At 61.6% G+C, this 21,521-nt stretch overlaps 2 protein-coding genes across 3 annotated transcripts; one reads left to right on the top strand and one right to left on the bottom strand.

Moving 5' to 3' along the window:
* Positions 1-324: 324 nt before the first annotated feature.
* On the top strand, positions 325-12,073 carry LOC117654353 (acyl-CoA Delta(11) desaturase-like). 2 transcript variants are annotated; one of them, XM_034400945.1, is made up of 5 exons: positions 325-480; positions 9,118-9,359; positions 9,443-9,779; positions 9,889-10,074; positions 10,151-12,073. In XM_034400945.1, the coding sequence occupies exons 2-5, from the start codon at positions 9,125-9,127 to the stop codon at positions 10,467-10,469; spliced, it is 1,077 nt and encodes a 358-aa protein (XP_034256836.1). In that variant the 5' UTR covers positions 325-480; positions 9,118-9,124; the 3' UTR covers positions 10,470-12,073. The 2 variants fall into 2 exon arrangements, with proteins under 2 accessions (XP_034256836.1, XP_034256837.1); XM_034400946.1 differs by lacking the exon at positions 325-480 and adding an exon at positions 7,680-7,818.
* A 199-nt stretch (positions 12,074-12,272) lies between these two features.
* Positions 12,273-19,336, bottom strand: LOC117654352 (delta(9)-fatty-acid desaturase fat-6-like). The gene is made up of 6 exons (XM_034400943.1): positions 19,118-19,336; positions 14,446-14,806; positions 14,241-14,371; positions 13,956-14,161; positions 13,676-13,861; positions 12,273-13,578 (listed from the first exon to the last, which is right to left on the bottom strand). The coding sequence occupies exons 2-6, from the start codon at positions 14,792-14,794 to the stop codon at positions 13,188-13,190; spliced, it is 1,263 nt and encodes a 420-aa protein (XP_034256834.1). The 5' UTR covers positions 14,795-14,806; positions 19,118-19,336; the 3' UTR covers positions 12,273-13,187.
* Positions 19,337-21,521: the final 2,185 nt, after the last annotated feature.

The raw sequence follows: 21,521 nt of genomic DNA, 5'->3' as shown, positions 1-21,521 counted from the left end.
TGATTCCCACGCCGCGACACCGGGCAGCCGCCGGCAGCCGGCCCGCCAGGACACTCGGCTCACGTTCGGCGCGCTCGGCCGCGGCTCGGGCCGCCGGATGTGGCGTTCGGGCGGTTCGGGTCCACGCCGGCCGCTGCCGCCAGCTGCCGCCAGCTGCCGCGGATGGCCGTCTTGCCGTACGAGCGCGAACACGCGGCCCGCGCCAGGAGGGGGTACCGGCTGGCCGGACTTTGGTAGGGGTAGGGCTGATTCCTCAGGAGATGGGGGGCGGGGGAGGGGGAGCGGAGGGGCGCCGTGTGCACGCGTTGTCATTATAGAGGGGCGCCGGTGGAGGCTCAGCGTCAGAACGCCTGTGTCCGCGGAAGTGGACGGATCCCGTCCAGCGAGAACAGTTCCAGTGTAGCTGGCAGTGAACAGTGACGTGTAGTGTCAGAGAGTCAGTGGCCGAGTGCTCGTCTTCCATCCGGATACCACTTGCCGGTAAGTTCAATTGGGGGTAGTTGTGGGACAGTGTTGAGTGGTTGCAGCAGTTTCAACCCTTGCAACATGATTGATTGACAAGCATACAAGCGTGAAAATTTCCATCATATATGTGCGTGGTAAATTGACCCAGAAACACCATAAGAGCTTGACTGCAGATGTTTCTGGGTGCATCTTTATAGCCCCTGACAAGCAATCATGTTGCAATTCTGACTAATATTGCCATCGTAATTGTGTTGCCATTTCAAAATGAGAGTCAAATTCAATTGTTGGAGCCGGGTCTAGGTGCTAAAACAACTAATCCCACGGCATCCCGACGCCTCGTTGCCGCGATATCGTTCCGCTAGATCCAGTGGTGCTCGAGTAGTTTTCCGAAGTCATTAGTCCGTTGCCCAGGTGCAACCCCACCGCCACTGCGCAGAGGGGAATTAGCGAACGAATTAGTGCCCGCATAGCGGCTCGCACGAGAATGGCACTTTGGCGGAAGCCGCACACATACACCGTGAGTGTCAACGGGGGAGGGGGCGGCCGGGAGCCTCTGGCCGATGCCCAAAGCTTGCCGCGAAGTACCTGAGGCTGTGTGGCCGACCCGGGCCGACCACTCCCGGACCGCGTGCTGCCGCCGGCGGACAGGGGCGTCCATGGGCCAGCAGCCCGATCACGGGGGAACGGAGTGGGACGGAGGCGGCATCTTCGCGCCCCTCGCCGGCTCGGCGAGTGTGCGGTCCAGGGATTGACACCCGAGTGTTTGCTCGGCTGAAAGCAGCACTTCTCTTCCTCGCGCGCAAACTCGCCAAATCTGCATGCACGGTCCCGCGCGGGCTCAACTTTTTCAACTCGGTACACTACACGCACGTGCATGCAGTCCGTCTTCGTCACCCGACAGTGTCGTCTCGTTTTTTCGGACGTGCCATTTATGGTAATCGTGAGAAGCCATAAATTAATCGACCTTCCGTCCCTTTGTTTTCTTTTCACTAGTAGCTTTGCGAGTACCGTGTCCAATTTACGACACGTATGACTTTTAGACTAACCATTTAGACCTGTCTTGTGAGTTGAGAACTATTTGTCGGTTTTCCTTTGATCAATAACTTATTGTGACTCCACGAAAAGTCATTGTATGACTTGTGAATGAATGAGCATTACCACTTAATTTAATCAACTGGATGTCTGATCGAAGACAGGATCCCGTAGCCACCGCGTCGTCCTCCTCTGCGGTAGGCGCGGCGTGGCGCGGCGTGGCGGCGCGCACGGTGGTAGGGGGAGGCGCGGTGGCGGCGGTGGCGTGAGGGCTCGTGAGTCTCCTCGCTCCTCTCATTGGCAGAGTGCGAGTGGCGCGGACCACGGTGCTGCCGCGTCAAATGCCGCTTCACCGCCGCTACACCACTAAAAAAAAGTGGGCCAACTCAGACGAAATTTGATTGCCAACTGACAAATGTAGTTCGTCGAGAAAACTTTTAGTCGTTTATTCCAGTAAGTTAGTTGTCAGGGCAAAATATTAGTTTGCGCAACGCATCCGTGGGCAATGCCTGTTACACGCTTTAGCCAGCCGAATCAGTCGCCTTAAAACTTTGTTGGGCCGGCCAAACTTTTTGGAGTGTACGCCGCGCCTCGCCGCCTCGCCGCGATGCCGCACATGCCCGCCGTGCCGATCCACGGACCTGACTGGTCGCCCGACCTGGTTGTTAAGGGACCTCCCAAAAATACCAGCAGAAACTTCTTATTAACCAAATGAACGCCTCACGGGTAGTGCGTGATAGCGGCTCCATTGCTCTGGTCTCAAAATCTCGAAGTCTTGTCGGCATCGTGCCGGCTCCAGAGCCAGCTTGACTCGAGTTCTGTATGACGAAAAGATCTGTAAACCTCCTAAAATCGCTCAGAATTAAATATGTGGAAAGATGCAATGCGTATTCTGCGTGACGGCTGACACACTGCAACACGTATGCAACGCGTCGAGGGTGACGCCAGCGCGCGGTATCGATGGAACATAAGCATCGCGTGCGCTGACAAGAGAAAATCTTGTGACACCCTTGTAGTGCTGCACGGCGGGCTAGTTGAAACCCGCGGGGGGCTGGCGGGCTTAATAAGTCTGTGATTGAGCGGATTGGCCAACAATCGCAGTAGGCCGGCCGGCAACACCGGCCCCGCCACGCCCCGCCACGCCTCATTGTCCGGGCGGAGGGCGGACCGCACCGGCAGCACCGCCACAATGAGCCGGTCGTAGCCGGTGTGTTGGTCCGTTCCGAACAGCGCTCTGTCTCTCTCGCACCGGCACGGAAGGCCGCGCGAGTGCGAGAGGGACAGGGAATCAGCCTGAGCTGCGTCGGCTGACCCGGCGGCTTACTTTAATCTGCCAGCCCCTGCCGGGCAGCCGGCCTGGCGTCCGCGATTCCGCACCACCCCGACGACCGCACGACCGCCACCCCAGGCCCGGCCCGGCCGCATGCCGGCCGGGGGTGCCAGCATGGTGCCAGGGCTCCCCGACAACGGCGGCGGCTCCCTTTCGCGCACTCGGCGCTATCCGTTTTGTTTACGGTCGCGGCACCGCGATGCACAGTGGCGTGACAGCGGCAGGGTCGCGACCCGCCGCATCTCGAAAGCGGAGCCACGCGGAGCGAGGCAGGGCGAAGCAGGCGAAGCAGGCGAAGCAGGCGAAGCGAAGCGCCCACCGCGCAGTTTGATAGGGCGACGCGGGCGTGGGCTGGGGCCGGCTGGGGCCGGCTGGGGCCGGCTGGGGCCGGCTGGGGCCACCGCGGTGTACTATCACGCCGGCAGGGCGATGCCGGCGATGCCAGCGATGCTGTCCGTGCTGGTGACGGTGGCGGCAGGATCCGGGGCTCTCGGGGGGCCTGGCCGAGCCGCCCAGCTCCACGATGGCAATCTCTGCGGTCCATTGCGCAACCCGAGCCGCCCGGGCCACGCCGCCGAACTCCCGTCGCCGGCGTGCATTCGCACTTGACCGCCATCCGAGGCCGCGGCGCCGCGGCCACACCCCATCCTGACCGCTGCACTTTCGAGAAACTTCCGCCGCCGGCCCGTCCAGGGCCCGTCGTCTACTGCGTCAACCCCACGGTTCAAATTGCACTGAGTGGGACCTGCACTGTGATGCAGTGGATGCCGCCCACGCTTTCGATACCGCGAACCCGGCCGCGAACCCGGCCGCGAACCCGGCCGCGAACCCTCCGTAATAGCAGGGCCCACTGTTTCTTGAGGCAGGGCGGGCAGGGCATTGAGCCCCCACGTCGCGCTGGTCGAGGCCTCGGTACTTTCTCACGTTGCCGATGGAGCGCATGGACGTCAAACAGGGGCAAGCACCTCGCCCAACAAAGTCTGTGCCGAATTCAACTACCAGTATTAAAGTCATTATTGGCCGTGCCGCGACGTGCACGCGACGTCCGCGTTGGCGCCAATGAGGCTCACGCGACCCGGGTCTAGGCGAGCGCGGTGCGCGTGCGCCGTGCACGTCGCCGCCCGGCCTGCCCGCCACGCCGCATTAAATTAGGATGGACTAAGTAACTTGCTAAGTACGCGCGCTGTGCTCATGTATGTTGATGCACTGTCACTCGCCAGTCCATTGCCATGCTAATAGGTCACGCGAGTGTGTGTGTGTGTGTGTGGGCGGGGGCGCCGAGTGTACGCAGTGCCGCCGGTCGGACACATACACATCCTTCTTGACCTGCTTCCGAGACGCCGGGGCGCCAGGCCGGGGCGGCTGTGTGGACCGCGGCGCTAGCCTCGCGGCGTGGCGCGGCGTGGCGGTGACATAACGCCGTTACCTCAGCTGCACGGTGCGGCCAGGGCACGGCGCGGCGAAGGCACGGCCGGCGGCCTGGCCGCGCGGAGACAGACGAAGAGCCGCTGGAGTCCGTCCGCACCGGCGCGGCCCAGGGCGGCCCAGGGCGGCAGTGTGGCGGTGGCGGAGGGCACAAGTCCCAGAAAGGCTGCGCCGTTGTGACGCTGACGCTGCGCCCGGCTCGGCGCCGGCCTGGCCCGAGCCGACTTGGCCGACAACGCCCTGGCTGGCCGCTGGCTGGCTGCATGATGTAACGCTTTACTTCTGGTCGGGCCGCGGGCCGGGTCACCCACATGTCGATACGCCACGCGCAGCACCCCGTCAATCAAGCCCTGGAGGCCTGGGGGCCTGGAGCGAGGCGGCGGGGCCCTCGCGGGGCCGCGTGCGGACAGCAAAAAGACCGTTTTTTGCCAGCGGTGTGGCCCAGTGACCCCCTGGTTCACACAGGCGTCACCAGCTTGCTCGGGCCAGGTGGCCGCCGCGGCCGGGTCGGTGCCCGTTCGGCGCTTCCTGCTCTGCCCTGATGAGCTAGAGCCATCGCCAGAGCGCCGCGCCGCGCTCTCCAGGGAAGTCCGAGTCCCCTCGGGCGCGATGCGCGATGCACCGCGGCTGCAGGACGGCCGGGGTGGGGGCGGGGCGGCGGGCGGCGGGCCCGCGGCGACGCAACGCTCACCCCGCCCGGCCGGTTTGAGGACCGCGCCGACCGCGCCGCCCCGCCCGTATTACATGCAAGATGCCCTACCCTTCCTGCCTTCCTGGCCTTCCTGGCCTTCCTCAGGACTCACGGCGTGCCTTGTTTGTACCCATCGTGTCGACACTCGCGGGCCGCGGCCGGTTCAAACCAGTTCAAACGCACCGCCCGTGCTGGAAAAAAAGTTTTGTTCTCTTTTTCCTCTTTTCCGTCCGCTCGTCGCGGCGTTGACGTGGTCGTCGGCTAGGGCCGGTTGCGGGTCGACGGCGGCGCTCGGTAACGGAGCCATATTATCGCCGGGCTGGGTCCGTCGGCCTGTCTCTCTCGCACCCGTGCGGCCTTACGGGTGCGCCCATGGGTGCGAGAGAGACAGAGACTGTCCGTTCGGAATGCGTCCGCCGGCCCCGCCGGCCCGGTCGCCCGCTGCGTGGAGTGGTCCCGCCGAAAAAGACAGCCAGTCACTTCGCAACAACTACTGTCACTGGCCAGTCGTCTGCTCAACTTGAGGTGCTCGAACCTCTCACGCTATCTCGGCAATCACGGCCCGAGTGCAAGCCGTCTGTCACCGCGGCACGCCGCGACACGCCGCGACACGCTGCGAAACGTGACTGCCACACTTCGGCGGCACACCTGCACCGACCTCTCGATAACGCTGCCTTCAAGTTAAAGGGCATTTTCCTCCTCGAGTGCGAGCTGCGGAAAAACAGCGCATCCGCTCCGATTATGCCGCCATTACTTCCGATTGCGATGCCCGGCTATGCCGCATTTACCTTGATGTATTCTGCATTTAATCGGGACTTGATTTCGGCTCGCCGAGCGCTTCATGAATGATTCTCGACGACCGGTCGACGCATTTCGTCTTGTCCATTCGACTTCCACGTGGTCCTGTAGGTCAAAGGCGACGGCAGGCACTCGGTCCATGAGAATTTCGAGTCGAGTAAAAAGACGGGAAAAATAAAAAGATTGCCCGATCGCGCCACCCGAAACCTGTATGTAGTAATTGTCCGGACATTAGCATAGCCTGCCCGCCACGTGTGGTTCACGTGATCGGGCGCGGATCCGGAGAGAGGGAGGGGGGGGGGTCCCCCAGGGGGGCGGAAGGTAGGCACTACAACAGTCTTCTTTGCCCCTGTAGGTAGCCAACTTTTGCGCCATCCCCCCCTCCCTCGAATCCGTCTCTGGATCCATCCGTGCACGTCAAAATTAGTGCATGATGTCGATGATGTCATTGCGCGCGCTATTGGCTGCTATTCGCAGCGCCCTGCTCATTGCGGTGCGGTGGCTTGCCTACCGGCGTGGGAACGGCGACGCGTGGAGGAAGGGCGGTTGCGACCGGTGCCGCGAGGACGCCTCGCCCCGCCCCGCCCCCCCGCGGCCAGCCGGGCGCGCCTCACCACGCAAGAAGGCCGCCCGCAGAGAAATGAATGTTACATTCTTGTCGTTTTGTGTTTTATCCAAACGGTTCGGAACTATTTTCGCCGGTCGGGAGAGGGATAAATCCTGAAGGAAGAGATGGCTTCCAGGAGCCGATCCGCGTGTCCGCTGAACGTGTCCGCTGAACGTGTCCGCATAGACGAGGCACTACAGTTATTGGTAGCGTGCTGGTTGAGCCGCCGAGGGCACGTCCGCCAGTTGGCGTCCGCATGCGGACTGCAGTCCGCGCGCCGGGCTGGTCCGGGCTGGTCCGGGCTGGCCGCGGACACGATAGGGATCTGCCCCCTGCCCGTCATGAATGCCCTCGTTGTCCAGAGCCGGCCGCGTCCACCTGTGCCTTGCGCCGTCGGCCGAGTGCGAGAGAGACGGCGCGCTGCTGGAGAGGGCGCTGTGCCGTGCGCGGTTGGATCACGCGGTGGCCGGCGGGCACAACGCCCGGCCCGGCCGTGCGTGCGCTTGGCCAGCTTGGCGTATGGCGTGCGGAACCCGGCGAACCAATCCGACTGCTCGCTTTTTATGTTTTTGTTTTTTTCGCCGCTTCCCTTCTTGTCTTCCGTCGCAATGTCACGTGTAGGGAAAAACACGGCGGCCGGACCCATTTTTGCAAGCGACAACGTCCCGGCCGTCCCGGAGCAAAAGGGCCAAGTGACTGTAAGGGAAGCCCGACGCAGTTGCGCCGCTCAGCCGTGACGCGAATCGATCGGCACTCCGAGATCGCGCTGTTGCCACACCCCAGTAAATGCAGCATTCCCATCGGGTGGCCATTCCTGGGGAAAATTGATTACCAACAATGTAGTGAAAATCACTCTCTTTAGGTGAATAGAACCCTATAGATGACAGTGGTTGAAACCGGCATCGATTTCTTTGGTTGTCTGTGGTTGACCGCTCCATGTCGTGGCCGCGATTCCGCGCTGCTCTCATCACGAACTGTCGGCCGTCTGTCATGCTTTTTGTGCGTTGCGGGCAGGGCGGGGCAATGCGCGGCAAGGCGGCCGATGGCCACGCCGGGCCGGGCTGTCCTGTCGCCGAGCCTGTCGCCCTCCAGGTCGGTCACAGAGGGCCTGCGTGTCGCCGCGTCTTCTGAGGCGGTGCGGGGTGGGGCGGCGCGCGCGGGCCGCGGCAGCCGCGGCGTGGTGTGATCGCGGAGCCGTCGCCGGCCGCGTGTTCCCCGTATGACACTGTAATCCGCGCGCGCCGCGCCGCCTGGCCGCGCCGCCTGGCCGCCCCTCCCCTCCGCGTTGGATATGACCGGCCGGCCCACCGACCGGGCCGTGGCCACGGCGGTGTGGCGGTCCGCGACGGCGGCCAGGATGGGCCGGCCCCGGTGCCGCCCGGTGCCACTCTTCGCCGGCAACCCGCCGAGACACCACGCCGACGACGCCGCGTGTCCATAGCCGAGCCAGTCGTTCTGAACGCCGTGCCGGTAAGTTTGCTGCTCGAGCGCCCCTCGCACCTGGTGGCCGCGGAGCTCGGCGACGACGTCGCGTAGTGCCTCGTCGACTTCGGCGGCAACCGTCGTCCGGCAGGCCCTTCCCGCCTCGTCGCGCGAGCTCTCAGTTTCAAGCGCAAGGGCGGGAAGCGGTCACGTGACGCCCTTCTCCCTCCCACTCGTATTGATTAAGGCCAGCTGACTCGCCAAGGTCATGGCCCTATCTCTGCGCGCCCCGCCCCGCCCCGCCCCGCCCCGTCCTGCCGGCCGCCTCAACCCGTCCTTTCCTCCCAAAGCCATGTTCCCCTTTCTCGCGCCCTTCCCACCGCCGCACCGCCGCACCGCTCCATAACCTCAAAATCGCCGAGTGACCCACGAGTGCGCCTGGCGTGGCCTAGCGCTACGGGCCCTCCCAGTGCTCCCGGCCCCGCCTGCCGCCTGCCCCGCCTGCCCTCGGGATTGTTGTGGAAACATGATTTGGGGCTCTCTTGTTTCTACGCCACGGAGCCACGAAGCCTCGGAAGACGCTTCAGGGCCACCAACTCCGACGCCAAATTACGGCCAGACTCCGTCATAGACGTAGGACTACCGGCAAGGATAAAACCGGCCCAGGAGCGTGTATCGGTGCCGCCTCCTCGGCTCCTCGGCCCGGGGCGGGGCCGGCCGAGGTCGCCATCCGCCGCCGGTTGTTGTACCACGCGGCGCAGAAGGGTTGGCCGCGGGGGGTTGGCAGCGTGCGCTGGGGGCCCCGAAGCCCCGAACAAGAGAAGGGCGCCGCGTTTGGCGTTTGGCAACAACCCCCTCAGTGGGGGGCTGGCGGTCCTGCGGGCAGGGCGTCGCTGCGCTTCGGTGCGCTACGCTGGGGCGCTCGTCGGCCGAGAGTCTTGCCAGTCCCGCCCGTCACGGGGTGGCGGCCCCTGCAGGGTGGCGCCCCGTCCTGCGCCTCGACGTCCAGGGCGTCCTGCGCGACCAGCGCGTCGTCGTGGCGGTGCTGCCACCAGGCTTGGGCGCCTGGCTGTAGGCCACGGGACGCCCTGGCGTCGCGGGTTCACGGCCAGGTGAGCTGGTAGAGAAAGAAAGGGGTGGGGGAGTGTTTGAGCTCTGTCTTTGTCTGGCCCCAGACAGTGACCCCGGCCACCCGGGCGCCCCGGGCAGCGCGCCGCCATGGCCGCGCCTTGCGCGTAGGCAGCTTATCGTGCTCTGGTGTAGGAGGGTGCGCGCACCCGCGGGTACGCCAGGCTGCGCTCAATGCTCGCGACTTTGTCTCAACTCGCCTTTCACTGTCTGCCGCAGGTTCGCCATGGCCCCCAACATCACCAACGCACCCACCGGTGTGCTCTTCGAGGATGACGACAAGCCCATCGAGGGACTGAAGGACAGGGTGGTGGACACCCATGTCCCCCAGACTTGCGACCCCAACCACAAGATCCGCATCGTCTGGAGAAACGTTGCCATCTTCTTGTACCTGCACATTGCCGCCATCTACGGCGGCTACCTGCTCCTCACCTCCGCCAAGCTCCTCACCGTCGCCTTCGGTGGGTTGGATTTTTGGTGTGTGTGTTTTACAGTCGATGGTCGATTCTCGAAATGAGCCTGACCGATGTATTTCTTCTTGCAGCCATCGTCATGTACTGGGCTGGCGGCTTGGGTATCACTGCCGGCGCCCATCGTCTGTGGGCCCACAAGGCCTACAAGGCCAACCTTCCCCTGCGCATCATCCTGACCGTGTTCAACACCATCGCCTTCCAGAACCACGTCATCGAGTGGGCTCGCGACCACCGTGTGCACCACAAGTACACTGAGACCGACGCCGACCCCCACAACCTGAACCGCGGCGTCTTCTTCGCCCACGTCGGCTGGCTGTTGTGCCGCAAGCACCCCGACGTCATCTCCAAGGGCAAGGGCATCGACATGTCCGACCTGGAGTCCGACCCCGTGCTCGCCTTCCAGAAGAAGTAAGTTGCCTTTCTTTGCAAAGTTTTGGTTTTGTTTGCGAACCTGTGAGCCGCACAGCGCGCGTTTCCCTGCGATCGTATGCTAAGGAATCCCTTTCCTGTGTTTCAGGTACTACCTCATCCTGATGCCCATCACCTGCTTCATCGTGCCCACCATGATCCCCATGTACCTCTGGAACGAGACCTTCACCAACTCGTGGTTCGTGGCCACCATGTTCCGCTACGTGTTCACCCTCAACATGACCTGGCTGGTGAACAGCGCCGCCCACAAGTGGGGAAACCGCCCCTACGATGAGTGAGTGTTTTAACCGCCTGTCCGTACCTTTCAGCCTCAGTGTCTCGCAATTCCTCTAACGGATTCCCTTGTGCAGGTCCATTGCCCCCTCCGAAAACCTGGGCGTCTCCATCGGTGCCATGGGCGAGGGCTGGCACAACTACCACCACGTCTTCCCCTGGGACTACAAGGCGGCCGAGCTGGGCAACTACAGGGGCAACTTCACCACGGCCTTCATCGACTTCTTCTCGCGCCTGGGCTGGGCCTACGACCTCAAGACCGTGCCCTCCGCCATGGTCAAGTCCCGCGTGGAGAGGACCGGTGACGGCAGCCACGAAGTCTGGGGCTGGGGAGACAAGGACATGACCCCTGAGGACCGGCAGATGGCCAACATCCTCAACAAGAAGTCCACCTAGACACCCTCTAGGTGGGCGTGTACATAGTATGCGTGCATGTGTGTGAGAAAGTGCGTGCTTGTGTGTGTGTCCGAGCGTGTGAGCGTGTTGTGAGAGAATGAGTGCCCGGTGTCACATTAATTGCGACTCAAAATGTGAATGTAGTCTGTCCAAGACAACTTCTGTGCCATGGGTTGTTACGAAGCGTCAACAGCTGGGTTGTAGATTCGCCTTAAGTTTTAATTGGTTTGCGTGTCGATAGAGAAAGACAAAATTTTATGTTTTTTCAACCTTCTTTGTAATAATTTTACCCAGTGCTATGACTTAGACTCTTCTCATTATTATCCACAATATAGTAGGTTTTTTTTTCATTTTCAGAGTATGTTAAGGGAAGTCCACCAAGTAAAGGCAATTTTTTCTAAAATTTGTGTTAGAACATTACGTTTTTAGTAGAAGCATGCAGACACGCGCATGAAAGGAAATCTTATTTTCGGTGGCTTGACTTCTCACGTGACATAACGTTTTCTGTGATATAACGTAGCTTATTGGATACTGTCTTTGTTGATTCTGCAACCCAATGAGTGGGGCACAATTTTTCAACATTAATTTTAAGTATGTAGTTATCATGTTATTTCAACTGTAGGCTTATGGATCTGTGTTTTTGGTGTCAGATTCTGCTCATTATTGTGACACGGCTTTTCTGTTTTTAACTACTGAAATGTGTGCCCAGGAAGTAGAACCGACTTCCTCTGCGGCGCGAGCCCTTTCTGGTTGACACGTTCTCTAACAAGAAGTAGAGTGTACGCCGAGGGCGTTAAGTCGAGATCGCATTGTATCGACATCGAATCGGTGTATCACTGTCTCATGTCTTACTGAGAGCTCAAGGACTGAAGAGGCGCCGGCTGCAGAGCAGGCGGAGTTTGGGGCTGAGCGTTCCCACAACACCGCGTGGTCGGTTGAGGCCATAGTTTTATTTCTTCCTCCAAAGATTTTCATCCTATGTCAAGAGTGTTTCATTATCTGTCTGCGACTTTTCTATAATTCTCTCAAATTTTGTCAATTTGCCGATAGATACTATTTGAAAAAGTTAGGTACAAACGAGTAGGCTAGAGTTTGGACTTACTGGGTAAGGGCATCCGCAAACATCTTCAATGATAGTGTTTTGTAATTGGTGATCGGGAAATCTTATGAAATTCGGCATAATGTAGTTTAAAGCTATGGTTGTGATAATCCTATGTCAAGAGTGAATAATGTTGAGCCTGTACATGAACAAAAATTAGCCTACTGTTTTTATAGAGCTCTTGATTGCACTTTTTGTTTCTTGAGAAGGAGCTTTGATTATTTATTGATACTTGTATGTCTAGAGTAGCCAGTGACGTGCCGTACATAGCCGTGCATTGTAGCGTCCTCCAGCCTTTTGACTCTTTTTCTGTTTACTTAAGAAAAGTCTCTTTTGGTCGGCATGGAGTGCTTCAAATGCGGGTTGCGTTTTTAGCTTATCGGATTGTTGTGAATTTTCCATCGTGGGTGGAGAAATTCAAAAACATTGACTGATCGTACGTGGAGTGACGAAAAAAATTATATATTTGATAATTGTTGCAATAAAAATACTTTTGTCTTGGTTATAAAACGCTATATCATTTTTTGTCAACTTCCTTCAACATCCAGAAAAATGTATTGAAAAGATGTTCTTTGAACATTTGCTTGAACAACATTCGTCCACAAACGTCACCAAAAATTTTGCCGGGATAAATAAGGGTCCATAAAATATGCGACGCAGGTGTCAAACCGCGGGATAGATGGATAAAAGTAAGTAGAACTTCGTATGAATCGAAGGGTCTCTTGCTCGACGGTTTATTTTTCGTTACCAGGGGTGTGCGGCCATGAGCACTTGAGTGAAATGAAGGCGACTGTATCGCTTTCGGTGCCTATTTTTCCCTGTCTGCAAAACGCCTCACAACACTTTCTACATCTGTGATATTTTATTTATTACAAAAGAAAATCCACTCAGTACAAGTTCACAAAAACAAGATTTATATTATAATATTATGTCTACACACTACTATGAGCTACAAGAGAAAGCGGTTCCCCTGTACGCCACGCGAGCGCACTGCTAAAGCGCACCGTGCCAGCGGCCTGCCGGCTGCATGCCGACTGCATGCCGGCCTGTGGCAGTCTAACAGTGCGCCCCGAAGTATCACAAACTCGAACATTCGAAAATTACATTCCGGCTCCGCTTGGCTCCGCTTGACGCCCCCCCGCCAGCAGCGCCGAGCAACCGGCGAAGCCTTTAAGGTCGCCGTGGGGCAGGCTGCTGCATTCGATGCCCGCCAAACCACAACCCACAAGTCGGCGTCTGCTCGCCTCGAGTAGGTTGGGTGGCCTGCCGGTGTGTCGCGGCGCGCGGCACGGCCACGGCAAGGCCGCCGCCCGCCAAGCAGGCAACCCTTCCGCCTCGCGCACGCCACTGTCTGCCACGCGCCTTCGCGTCGTCATGCACCTCGCCCGGCCACCGCGCTGCGCCGCTTTGCCCGCGTCCGGCGGCGTATTTGCAAGCGGCTCTGGGCAAATCGTCGCAAATCCGCACGCACAGCCGCACAGGGCGCTACGCGCAGGCCGGGCGGCACGGGGCGCCACGACTGGGCCAGGATCAGTCAGTCCTCACTGAGCGCGCGCGTCCGCGACGCCGTCCTGGACGCCATCCTGGACGTCATCCTGGACGTGGACGCGCCGCGGTCCTCACGCTCTGCCCTTCTCCGAGCGCGTCACGTCCTCCTCGTTGTGCAGGTCCTTGACGCCCGTGTACACGTCGTCCTCCTTGATGACGCGCAGGTACTCGTCGTACGTCACCTCCTCGGGGTGGTGGTGATCGCTCTCGACGCGCTTGTGGTCGGGGTGAGAGTTGTCGCCGTGGCGCAGCGCCACGCGGCGCACCATGTCGGGCGTGGCCGTCTTGCAGTCGAAGGCCAGGCCCAGCTTGGAGAAGATGTCGATCCAGACGGTGGTCGCGTTGAAGAAGTAGCTGTACTCGGACGTCTTGTAGTCCCAGGGGAATACGTGGTGGTAGTTGTGCCAGCCCTCACCCATGGCCACGGCGGACACCAGCACGTTCTCGGTGGGGTTGATGCGCCTGCGAGGAGGACAGGTCAGACATTGCAGCCCAGCATTTAATTCAAGCCGCATCCACCGCGCGGCCCCGGCCGGGCCCCGGCCATCCGGCTACTTACTTGTCGAACGGTTTGTTGCCGAACATGTGCGCCGCGCTGTTGACCAGCCAGGTGAAGTTGAGCAGCAGCACGTAGCGGACGACGGCGCACGAGTAGATGGCCAGGTGCCACGGCTCGTTCCACGCGTACACCGGGATGAGCGGCGGCAGCACGAAGCAGAGCAGGATCTTGAGGAGCAGGAAGTGGCTGCGCGGGGAACACGCGGGCAGTGAGGACAGTGTGCTAGTCAGCAGCAAGCAGCAAGGACGCCACAAACGAAACGACGCAAGCCTACGCTTACCGCTGGTGCCACTGGACGACGGGGTCGGCCTGCACGTCGCTGAGGTCCACCTTCTGGCCCTGCCGCAGCACGTCGGGGTGCTTGCGTTGCATCAGCCAGCCGACGTGCGCGAAGAAGAAGCCCCTCTTCACGTTGTGCGGGTCGGCGTCCGTCTCGGTGAACTTGTGGTGCACGCGGTGGTCGCGCACCCACTCCAGGATCGTGTTCTGTGGGTCGGAGATGGCCTCAGTTCACAGCAAAGTTCACCTCGGCGCTCTGTTACCGCCAACTAGTTTTAGTTATTACCTGGCCGGCGATGGAGTAGCACAGGGCCAGGAACACCCGGAGGGGCGCGGCGGCCTTGTACGAGCGGTGCGACCAGAGGCGGTGGCAGCCCGCCGTCACTCCGAGACCCCCGAGGGCTCCGAGAGAGATGCCTGCAAAGAGCAAGAGGGGTGAGGACCACTGCATTGCAACAAGGCGCCAGAAGCGTCGTGTATTGGGGACTCACTGTAAATCCACGACTTCCACGAGAGGTCGAAGATGTAGGTGAAGGTGGCCCAGAACGCCAGGGCGTGGAAGACGGTGATGAGGATGATGTTGTGCCACACGAGTTGGCGTCCCCTCAGCTCGCGCTTGTGTGCCTCCTTCTCGATCTCCTTGGCCGCGGGGATGGGCGTGTCCACGAGGCGCTGGCCCTTGTCGTCCACCACCAACTCCTCATCGTCGTCCTCGGCAGCCACTTCCTTGCGCGCCGGTGTGTTGTCCAGGAGCAGGACGTTGTTGTTGAGCTCGGGCTCGGCGGTCTGGCCAGCCTTGGTGGTGCCCGTCGTGCAGTCGAAACCCTCGAAAGGCGGCATGACGGAGATCACCTGCGACATGAGTTAGACGGTCAGGGGCTTCCAAGCTTCCAGCTATTAGCACGAACACACCTCCAGAGCCGACATGGACTCCCAACGGTACCCTTACGGGTGAGAGGAAAATTCGTTCGGTCCGGTCGCAGCTTGGCCTTTCGGCACGAGGCCTGCAGGAGGAATTCGCGCATCCCGGCCGATGGGGTTTACCCAGGACGTCCCACGAACGGCAACAACGAGGAGCCCTACCGCTTCTGGCGAGAAAAGGGGGGGGGGGCACCAATAATTTGTGATTCTCCGAGCATCGAGACTGAACCGCTTTCTAATACTGCAAATTTTCCAGAAGGACCAACGGGGCTCCAGTGTCCGACCGGAACCCATCCTGCGCTCTGCGTGGCGCGTGGGCGGCGGGGCGCCTGCGAAGTCTAGGGTAGGCCGTCCTGCAGAGCCGCTGCGTGCGCCGGCCGGCTGGGTGGCCTACCTCGCAGGCGCTCCAGTGGGGCGCGCACGAGACACGCACGAGACACGCACGATGCCGGCCGGGCCCCTCCACCCCGTAACGACTCGACTAACGAGCCGAATGAGGTGAAGGCTAAGGCAGGGCGACGTCTGCGACGTCTGCGTGCTCAGCAAACAAACGCCACGCCTCGCGTTCGGCAAACAGGGCTGCAGGCCGCCACGCCGCCACGCCGCCATGCAACAGCACGCCGAGGCGGCCGAGACGGCCGACACTCGACGCGCAGCGCGCGGCGCACTGGAATGACAATATTGTTTCGACGGCTGCCGGCCGGCGGCCTGCCACCGCCGCGCGCCCAAACACACACTACTTTCCCCAGCAAGCCGTCATGTCGCGGTTCAATCCGTTTTTCGGCCCCGACTCGTCTAGGCGCGCCGAATCGGCTCCGGTTCTGACCTTTCTGTCGTCCCCCTCGGAGCTCTCGTGACGCACACGCGCGCCGCGACCGGGTCGCTCCGCGGCACTTGAAAACAAAATGGCGGCCGGCTGGAGAGTATGAGTACCGAGACGTCGAGGAGTCTGCGCAGCGCGCCGTGAGGCAATCGCCTGTCAAGTACCCAAGTACCCGCGGCGGCGACGGCGCTCCGGGGACCGCGGGGACCGCGCCATCGGCCGTCGCCTCGCCGCGGACGACTATCGGGTACTTTACACTACTTTCGTCTCTCGCCGGCAACGAGCAACGCGTGCATCAAAAATAGAGCGGCACGCCCCGGCACGCTCGGCAGGCCGGCCTTGTGGGGACAATAACCCCGCGTACGCTAATCACTGACCCTAGTACTCGCGCTCGCCCCGCCCCGCCCCGCCATGCAGGTGCGGATGGCCACCGCAAGCGAGGCAATCGAGGCAAGCGGTGCACCAGATAATGACCCGCGGCCAGCGACATGGAAAAAATTAGCATCCTTTGACACGGCCGCGTCTGGCTTGGCCTGGCTGCGCGGGGCGTGGCGGGGCGTGGGGACCGGAGGGGCCGACCCCGATTTGGGGGATGGGGGAGGGGGCACTTCCTGCCCATGCGCTAAATAACGAGCAGCCGATTCCCCGAGCTTTGACTCATCCAGCGCGATGGGCGAGGCGAGGGAGGGGGGGGGGACTCCAGAGGCGCCTCGCTGGCTGCTGCTACTGCGCTACTGTCGCGACGAAGGACGAGCAGTGCACATTTACCACGGGGTGACATTCATGTTGAAACGCCCGGCCGTCCGCCTATGCGTCAGTCAGCCGGCTGTCGGCGAAGGCCCGAAGGTGCCCGAAGGCGGCGTGATGGAGTGTGGTGTGTGGCTCCGACCAAAACACCACTCGCCTCCCCCCGCCGCTTCGCCGCTTCCTTGAGATGATGGTTAGGCCAACAGGCGGGACGTGAACGGCCACGTGCATTAGTGTTTCCGAGCCTGCTTCTGCTTGCCCGCGGCAAACACCCAAACGCCACGCCACGCCGCGCGCCGGACCCGAAAATCCAAAATCCTCCTCCCGGTCGCCGATTCCCCGCAGAGTCCGCGACGCGGTCCGCGAGGCCCTGAGCGCGGCGAGGCAAGGCGAGGCAAGGCGAGGCTCTCCGCCTTGAAGGCCCGCGGCGCCGCGGCACGGGGGGAATCGCTGTGGTGGAAACTATTATCCAGGCGGCCGAAGCCGAGGCAACCAGAAGGGACGAGACAAAAAGTACGCAAGGGCCGCGCCGATAAGAAATGGCGGCTGTCAGGGCGGCAGGCGCAACCTTGGCGCAAATTGGGCAACAGAGAAAGCACGCCTCGATCCACGGGCCGCCGGGCCGCAGTTCGCACTTGGCCGGCGGCAGGCCGGGCGGCTGCGGGTACAGCGCAGCACGGCGTGGCACGGCGTGGCACGGCGTGGCACGGCGGGAGAGAGACGCGCGGGAAGACGGAGGCTTGAAACAAGCTTGGACCAAATAATCCCCCGCGATTCGGGCCCGCGAGAGTGTTGGCTGCCGGCCGGTCCAGAGGCGCCCGTAGTTCACCACGTGCCAATGATACAATCTCCGGTACGGTGGACCTCGATGGCGCCTCGATTGTGTCTTCCGCTTGCTTCCGATGACGGACCCGTTTCTGCGAACGCGCGACGCGGCGCCATGCTCGTTGCCGCTGGCGGTGCTGGCGGTGCGGCGACACCGTGCCACTCTGCGGTGACAAAATCAGGAAACCTTTGCCGGCGACGCGTCGCCACCGTGCCACACAGTGCCGCAGTGCCACCAAACCGCAGCCTGCACTTGCAGCCTGCGGTGGCGTGGGCGGGCGGGACCGCGGGCCGCGGCCACGGCCACCGAGACCCTGAGCGCGGACCGCACGCGTCACGCGTCTCTATCGCGTCGATCGCGATGCTCCAGAGCTCGGCGCCCGATACACCGGGGTGGCGCCACGGCCGCCGGCTGGTCCAGCCTGGTCCAGCCCCGTCCCGACCGTCCAGTCGCGCCGGTGTCTGGTCTGCGCTCGCCAGAGCCATCCGGCTTGGCGGTGCTTGGCGGTGCTTGGCCGCCACGCGGACGCGATGGCGGGTAAGCCCCGGCGCGCCCCGATGCGCGCCCCTTGCGGCCGCCCCCGCCCCGCCCCGCCCCGCCCCGCGCGCACCACAAGCCGAAGGGCTGCCCTTGGACCAACGCGCTGGATGACGCGGTGGTGCAACGCGCGGGCCACCGCGCCACGCACACACTGTAAAAACTAGTGTACCAGTGCAACAAAGGAAAAACACCCCGTAGTCGTCGACGAGGTCAGCGCAAGTCGCCCTCACTCGCCCTCAGCGATGAGCCATCTCCTTTTCGGCAGATTTCAGGCTGGAAAACGGCCCCGGGTACAGTCCGTCGCGAGAGTGTCTTCTCCGCTTGCGCCACGTCTGTTGAACATTATGGAGTACCGACGGGGTCGCTTCGTCTTTTACGACTGGCAGAGTCATTAAAACATGGTGGAAACCACACTCGACGAGCCTCCTTCTAACGGCACCTAGGAGGCCCGACGAAAAAGGAAGCGTCCCCCAGTACTTGAACCCTGGCCCTGGCTCGGGGCGCTTGGCGGCCAGGTGGCCAGGCGGTGTGCAGTGGCGGCGTTCGGTAGCTCAACGATTCGGAGTCGTTTCGTCGTGCTGTCTCTCTCGCACCCCTACGGAACGCCCTGTAGTGCGACAGAGACAGAGCGACGGAACGACGCGCCGGGCGCCAACCCTCCTCCCCCTCCTCCGCACCAAATGAATGCAAGTCCACTCACTGGGCCGCGGGCAGCCGCGGGCAGCCGTGGGCTCGTCGCGACGAGTGCAAATTGTGCGGCCAATGTCCTGCGGTTGCCTCTGGTTGATCCGATTCCGCCCGATTCGCCGGGGCAACGACCCGATCCTAAAAGTGGGTCGGCCTAGTTTTTTGGTGACAATGCGTGCCGCGTGCGGTGCGGCCTCCGTCGCCGCCTCGTTTAAATTCGGGGCAATCGCGGAAGCGCTACGCGGCGCCACGGCAGGGCATCCCCGCATGACTGAAACGACGAACCCAGAAGCCGGACGCATTGAATCCCTGCAGTCGCGGGGCTGCCTTCATTAGGTTGCAGTAATCTGAGGGTTACTTTAATTGAATTGGGGAGTGGGAAAATATCTCATGCTTTCAGGTATGCAGATGGACATGATGTTTAGAAACATAAGACGCACACGCGCACCGGCGGGAAACCGAATGACCGAAATTTTCTACATATCGCGATGCACTTGGCATATTTTAGAACAAAGAGCACCTATACGCCCAGTACCGAGTTACGACCCAAGGAGAAAAATGACTTAGCGAGATCGAAACCTGGAATTCACTTCTTATCATGGGCATCTCTTTCACAAACCTTATCGGGGCCAATGAAAGAAGACGGCTTGGGACCGCCGCTCGCCGTGGTAACTCCAATCCCGAAGCACTGCACTCGCGTCGCCGCGTCGCCGTTCCAAGCTCGGAGCACGCCGATGGCTGGCCGGAGGGTCCCGCAGTCCCGTCACGCCTAGCCTTCCGCGATTCTGTTTGCACCGCGCCGAAGTCCCGCCAAGACTGTGGCCGAAGAGCGCCTGGATGAGCCCGCCAGGGGGCTGCCGGGGCTGCCGGGGCTGGGGGCCCCACACCCCACCCGCAGCCCGCAGCGCAGCGTGGGGCTCAGCGGGCCTCCCCGGGCTAGTGCCGGGGCCGCGGGGGCGGGGGCAGACGCGCCCGTGACAGCGTGAATCGGCCACCTTGGACACACACACGCACACACACGCACACACACGCACACGCCCGGCCCTCCCCACCCTGCAGCCCGGCCTCCTTGGACGGGGCAGAGACCATTACACGGCCGGTGCGGTCTGATTCCGAACAGAGCTGCGTCGTGCTGCCTCTCTCGCACCCTTGCCGGGCGCCCCGTGAGTGCGAGAGAGACGGCGCGACGCGCTGTTCGGCGCAAAGGGCAAACAATAAGCGAGGCGGCGGGGGGCGGGGCGGGGCGGTGCACCTCTCGCAACGACGCGCTTCGCACGCAGCCGCCGGGCGCCGCGCGACGCCCGACGCTCCTCGCTCCGCGTGGGGGCTCCCTCCGCTCCGCTCCACTCACTAGCGATCCATGCAGATACAGAAAGTTGCACGCCGCGTATGCTCACACGCTTTGAACTCGGCGCGTTTAGTCTATGCATATGCCATCGCCGGTGACGTCAACGGAGCACGTCGAAAGAAAGGGAATTATTAATCGCTGGCCTGTGACAAAATCGCCAAAATTGGCACGGATGTGCTCGGAAACGTCACGCCTCACGTCGTGCCGGTCAGTGACACAGAGACCGCCCATGCTGATGTTCGAGCGTGACACCTTCCTGGACACCGGGTCCTTATGCAGGCCAGGCGCGCGGCGCTCCGCCAGGCTCGCCGCCAGGGCATGCAAGTACACCCCAAGTACACCCACGATCGGAATAATTTAATTGCCTTTCACTGTTTTTTCCTGTTTTTCTTGGCCCGCGACGCGCCGCTACTCCCGTTCATTCGCACTGATTGATGAACGGTTGGGAGTTGCATCAGGTACCCAGGCAAGTCGCAGGCGGTGGGGTGGGGGGCTGCAACCTCAGCCTACTTGTGGCCTCAGGAACTACCGCGTTGATAAACCCCCTTCGCTTCCAGGCGAAAAAAGTGGAAAGAGGTTGAAGAAGAGGCAAAATGGGGTGACGCTACCGTCGCAGGCTTATCTGCACTGGCCACGCTGGCTGGCGCGGCCCTCGCGGCGGCCTGCTGGAGTGGAAGCGGCGGCGGCGTGCGGCGCGGCACGCGCGCCATGCAGGCTCTGTCTCTCTCGCACCTCTGCGGAACGCACCATGAGTGCGAGAGAGACAGAGCGACGAATCGGCCTGCAGCGCAGCGCCCGGCTGCGCCCTTCGGTTCGGGGTGGGCTCATGGTGCTTGGGCTGCTTCGCGTCAACCGCGAGCTTGGACGCGTTGCGCGTTGCGCCACTCGCGTCAACGTGCGAGACGCGGGCCGATGATGTGGCTCGGCGTGGCGTGGCGCGGCGTAGTGTCTCTTTTCTTGAAGCGTCCGGCCGTCCGGACACACTTTCTCGACCGCGCGGCTTCCGACACGCCCGCCTTGTTTCAAACTCACATCGGCACGAACAGTGCAGCGAAATCCAGCGCGGTAGCTCAGCAGAAATTTCCTACTCACTAGTGGTTTGACTTTTTGAGAGATTTCGCTTATTCTAAGCGGAAGCCTGGCAGTCACCTCCTCTCTCTCCCTCCGAGTCTGAGGCTGCGACAGACAGCAATGGAACGTATTTGTACAAAAAACATTTTTACTCTTCGGCCCGAGGGGCCAAATCAGCACCACAACGCTGCGACTTGCGTAAATCTCGTCACACGCGTCTCCTGTGCACACACTCTTCAGCGGCTTCCGAAAAAAAAGGGGGGAGGGTTTGCTTTGCGCCACACTCCTTGAGGGAGTGACCGCACAGTGACCGAACGCCAAGAGGTCCTCCGCAATGGGACAAACTTACGACTGCCAGCGCCACCACGCCTGCAGACGGATTCTCAGAGTCGTCTCTCTCGCACTGATGGGTCGTGCCGTGTCGGTGCGAGAGAGACAGAGCGACGAAAACGACTCTCGGAATCAGTCTCCTGTTGACAAGCCCGGGAGCCTGGGGGTTTTCTCGCGGCCTGAGTCAAGGCCCGAGGCCGAGGCCCGAGTTGGAGGGAGGAGCGGAGCATCCTTCCGAAGTCACGTTCGCTATCGTTATTTACGCTGGTGCCTG

This window comes from Thrips palmi, unplaced genomic scaffold, assembly GCF_012932325.1.
Source record: "Thrips palmi isolate BJ-2018 unplaced genomic scaffold, TpBJ-2018v1 HiC_scaffold_10, whole genome shotgun sequence".
Classification (NCBI taxonomy): Eukaryota; Metazoa; Arthropoda; class Insecta; order Thysanoptera; family Thripidae; genus Thrips; species Thrips palmi.
The sequence above is the reverse complement of the archived record's forward strand: the minus strand, read 5'-3'. Positions and strand labels throughout refer to the sequence as shown.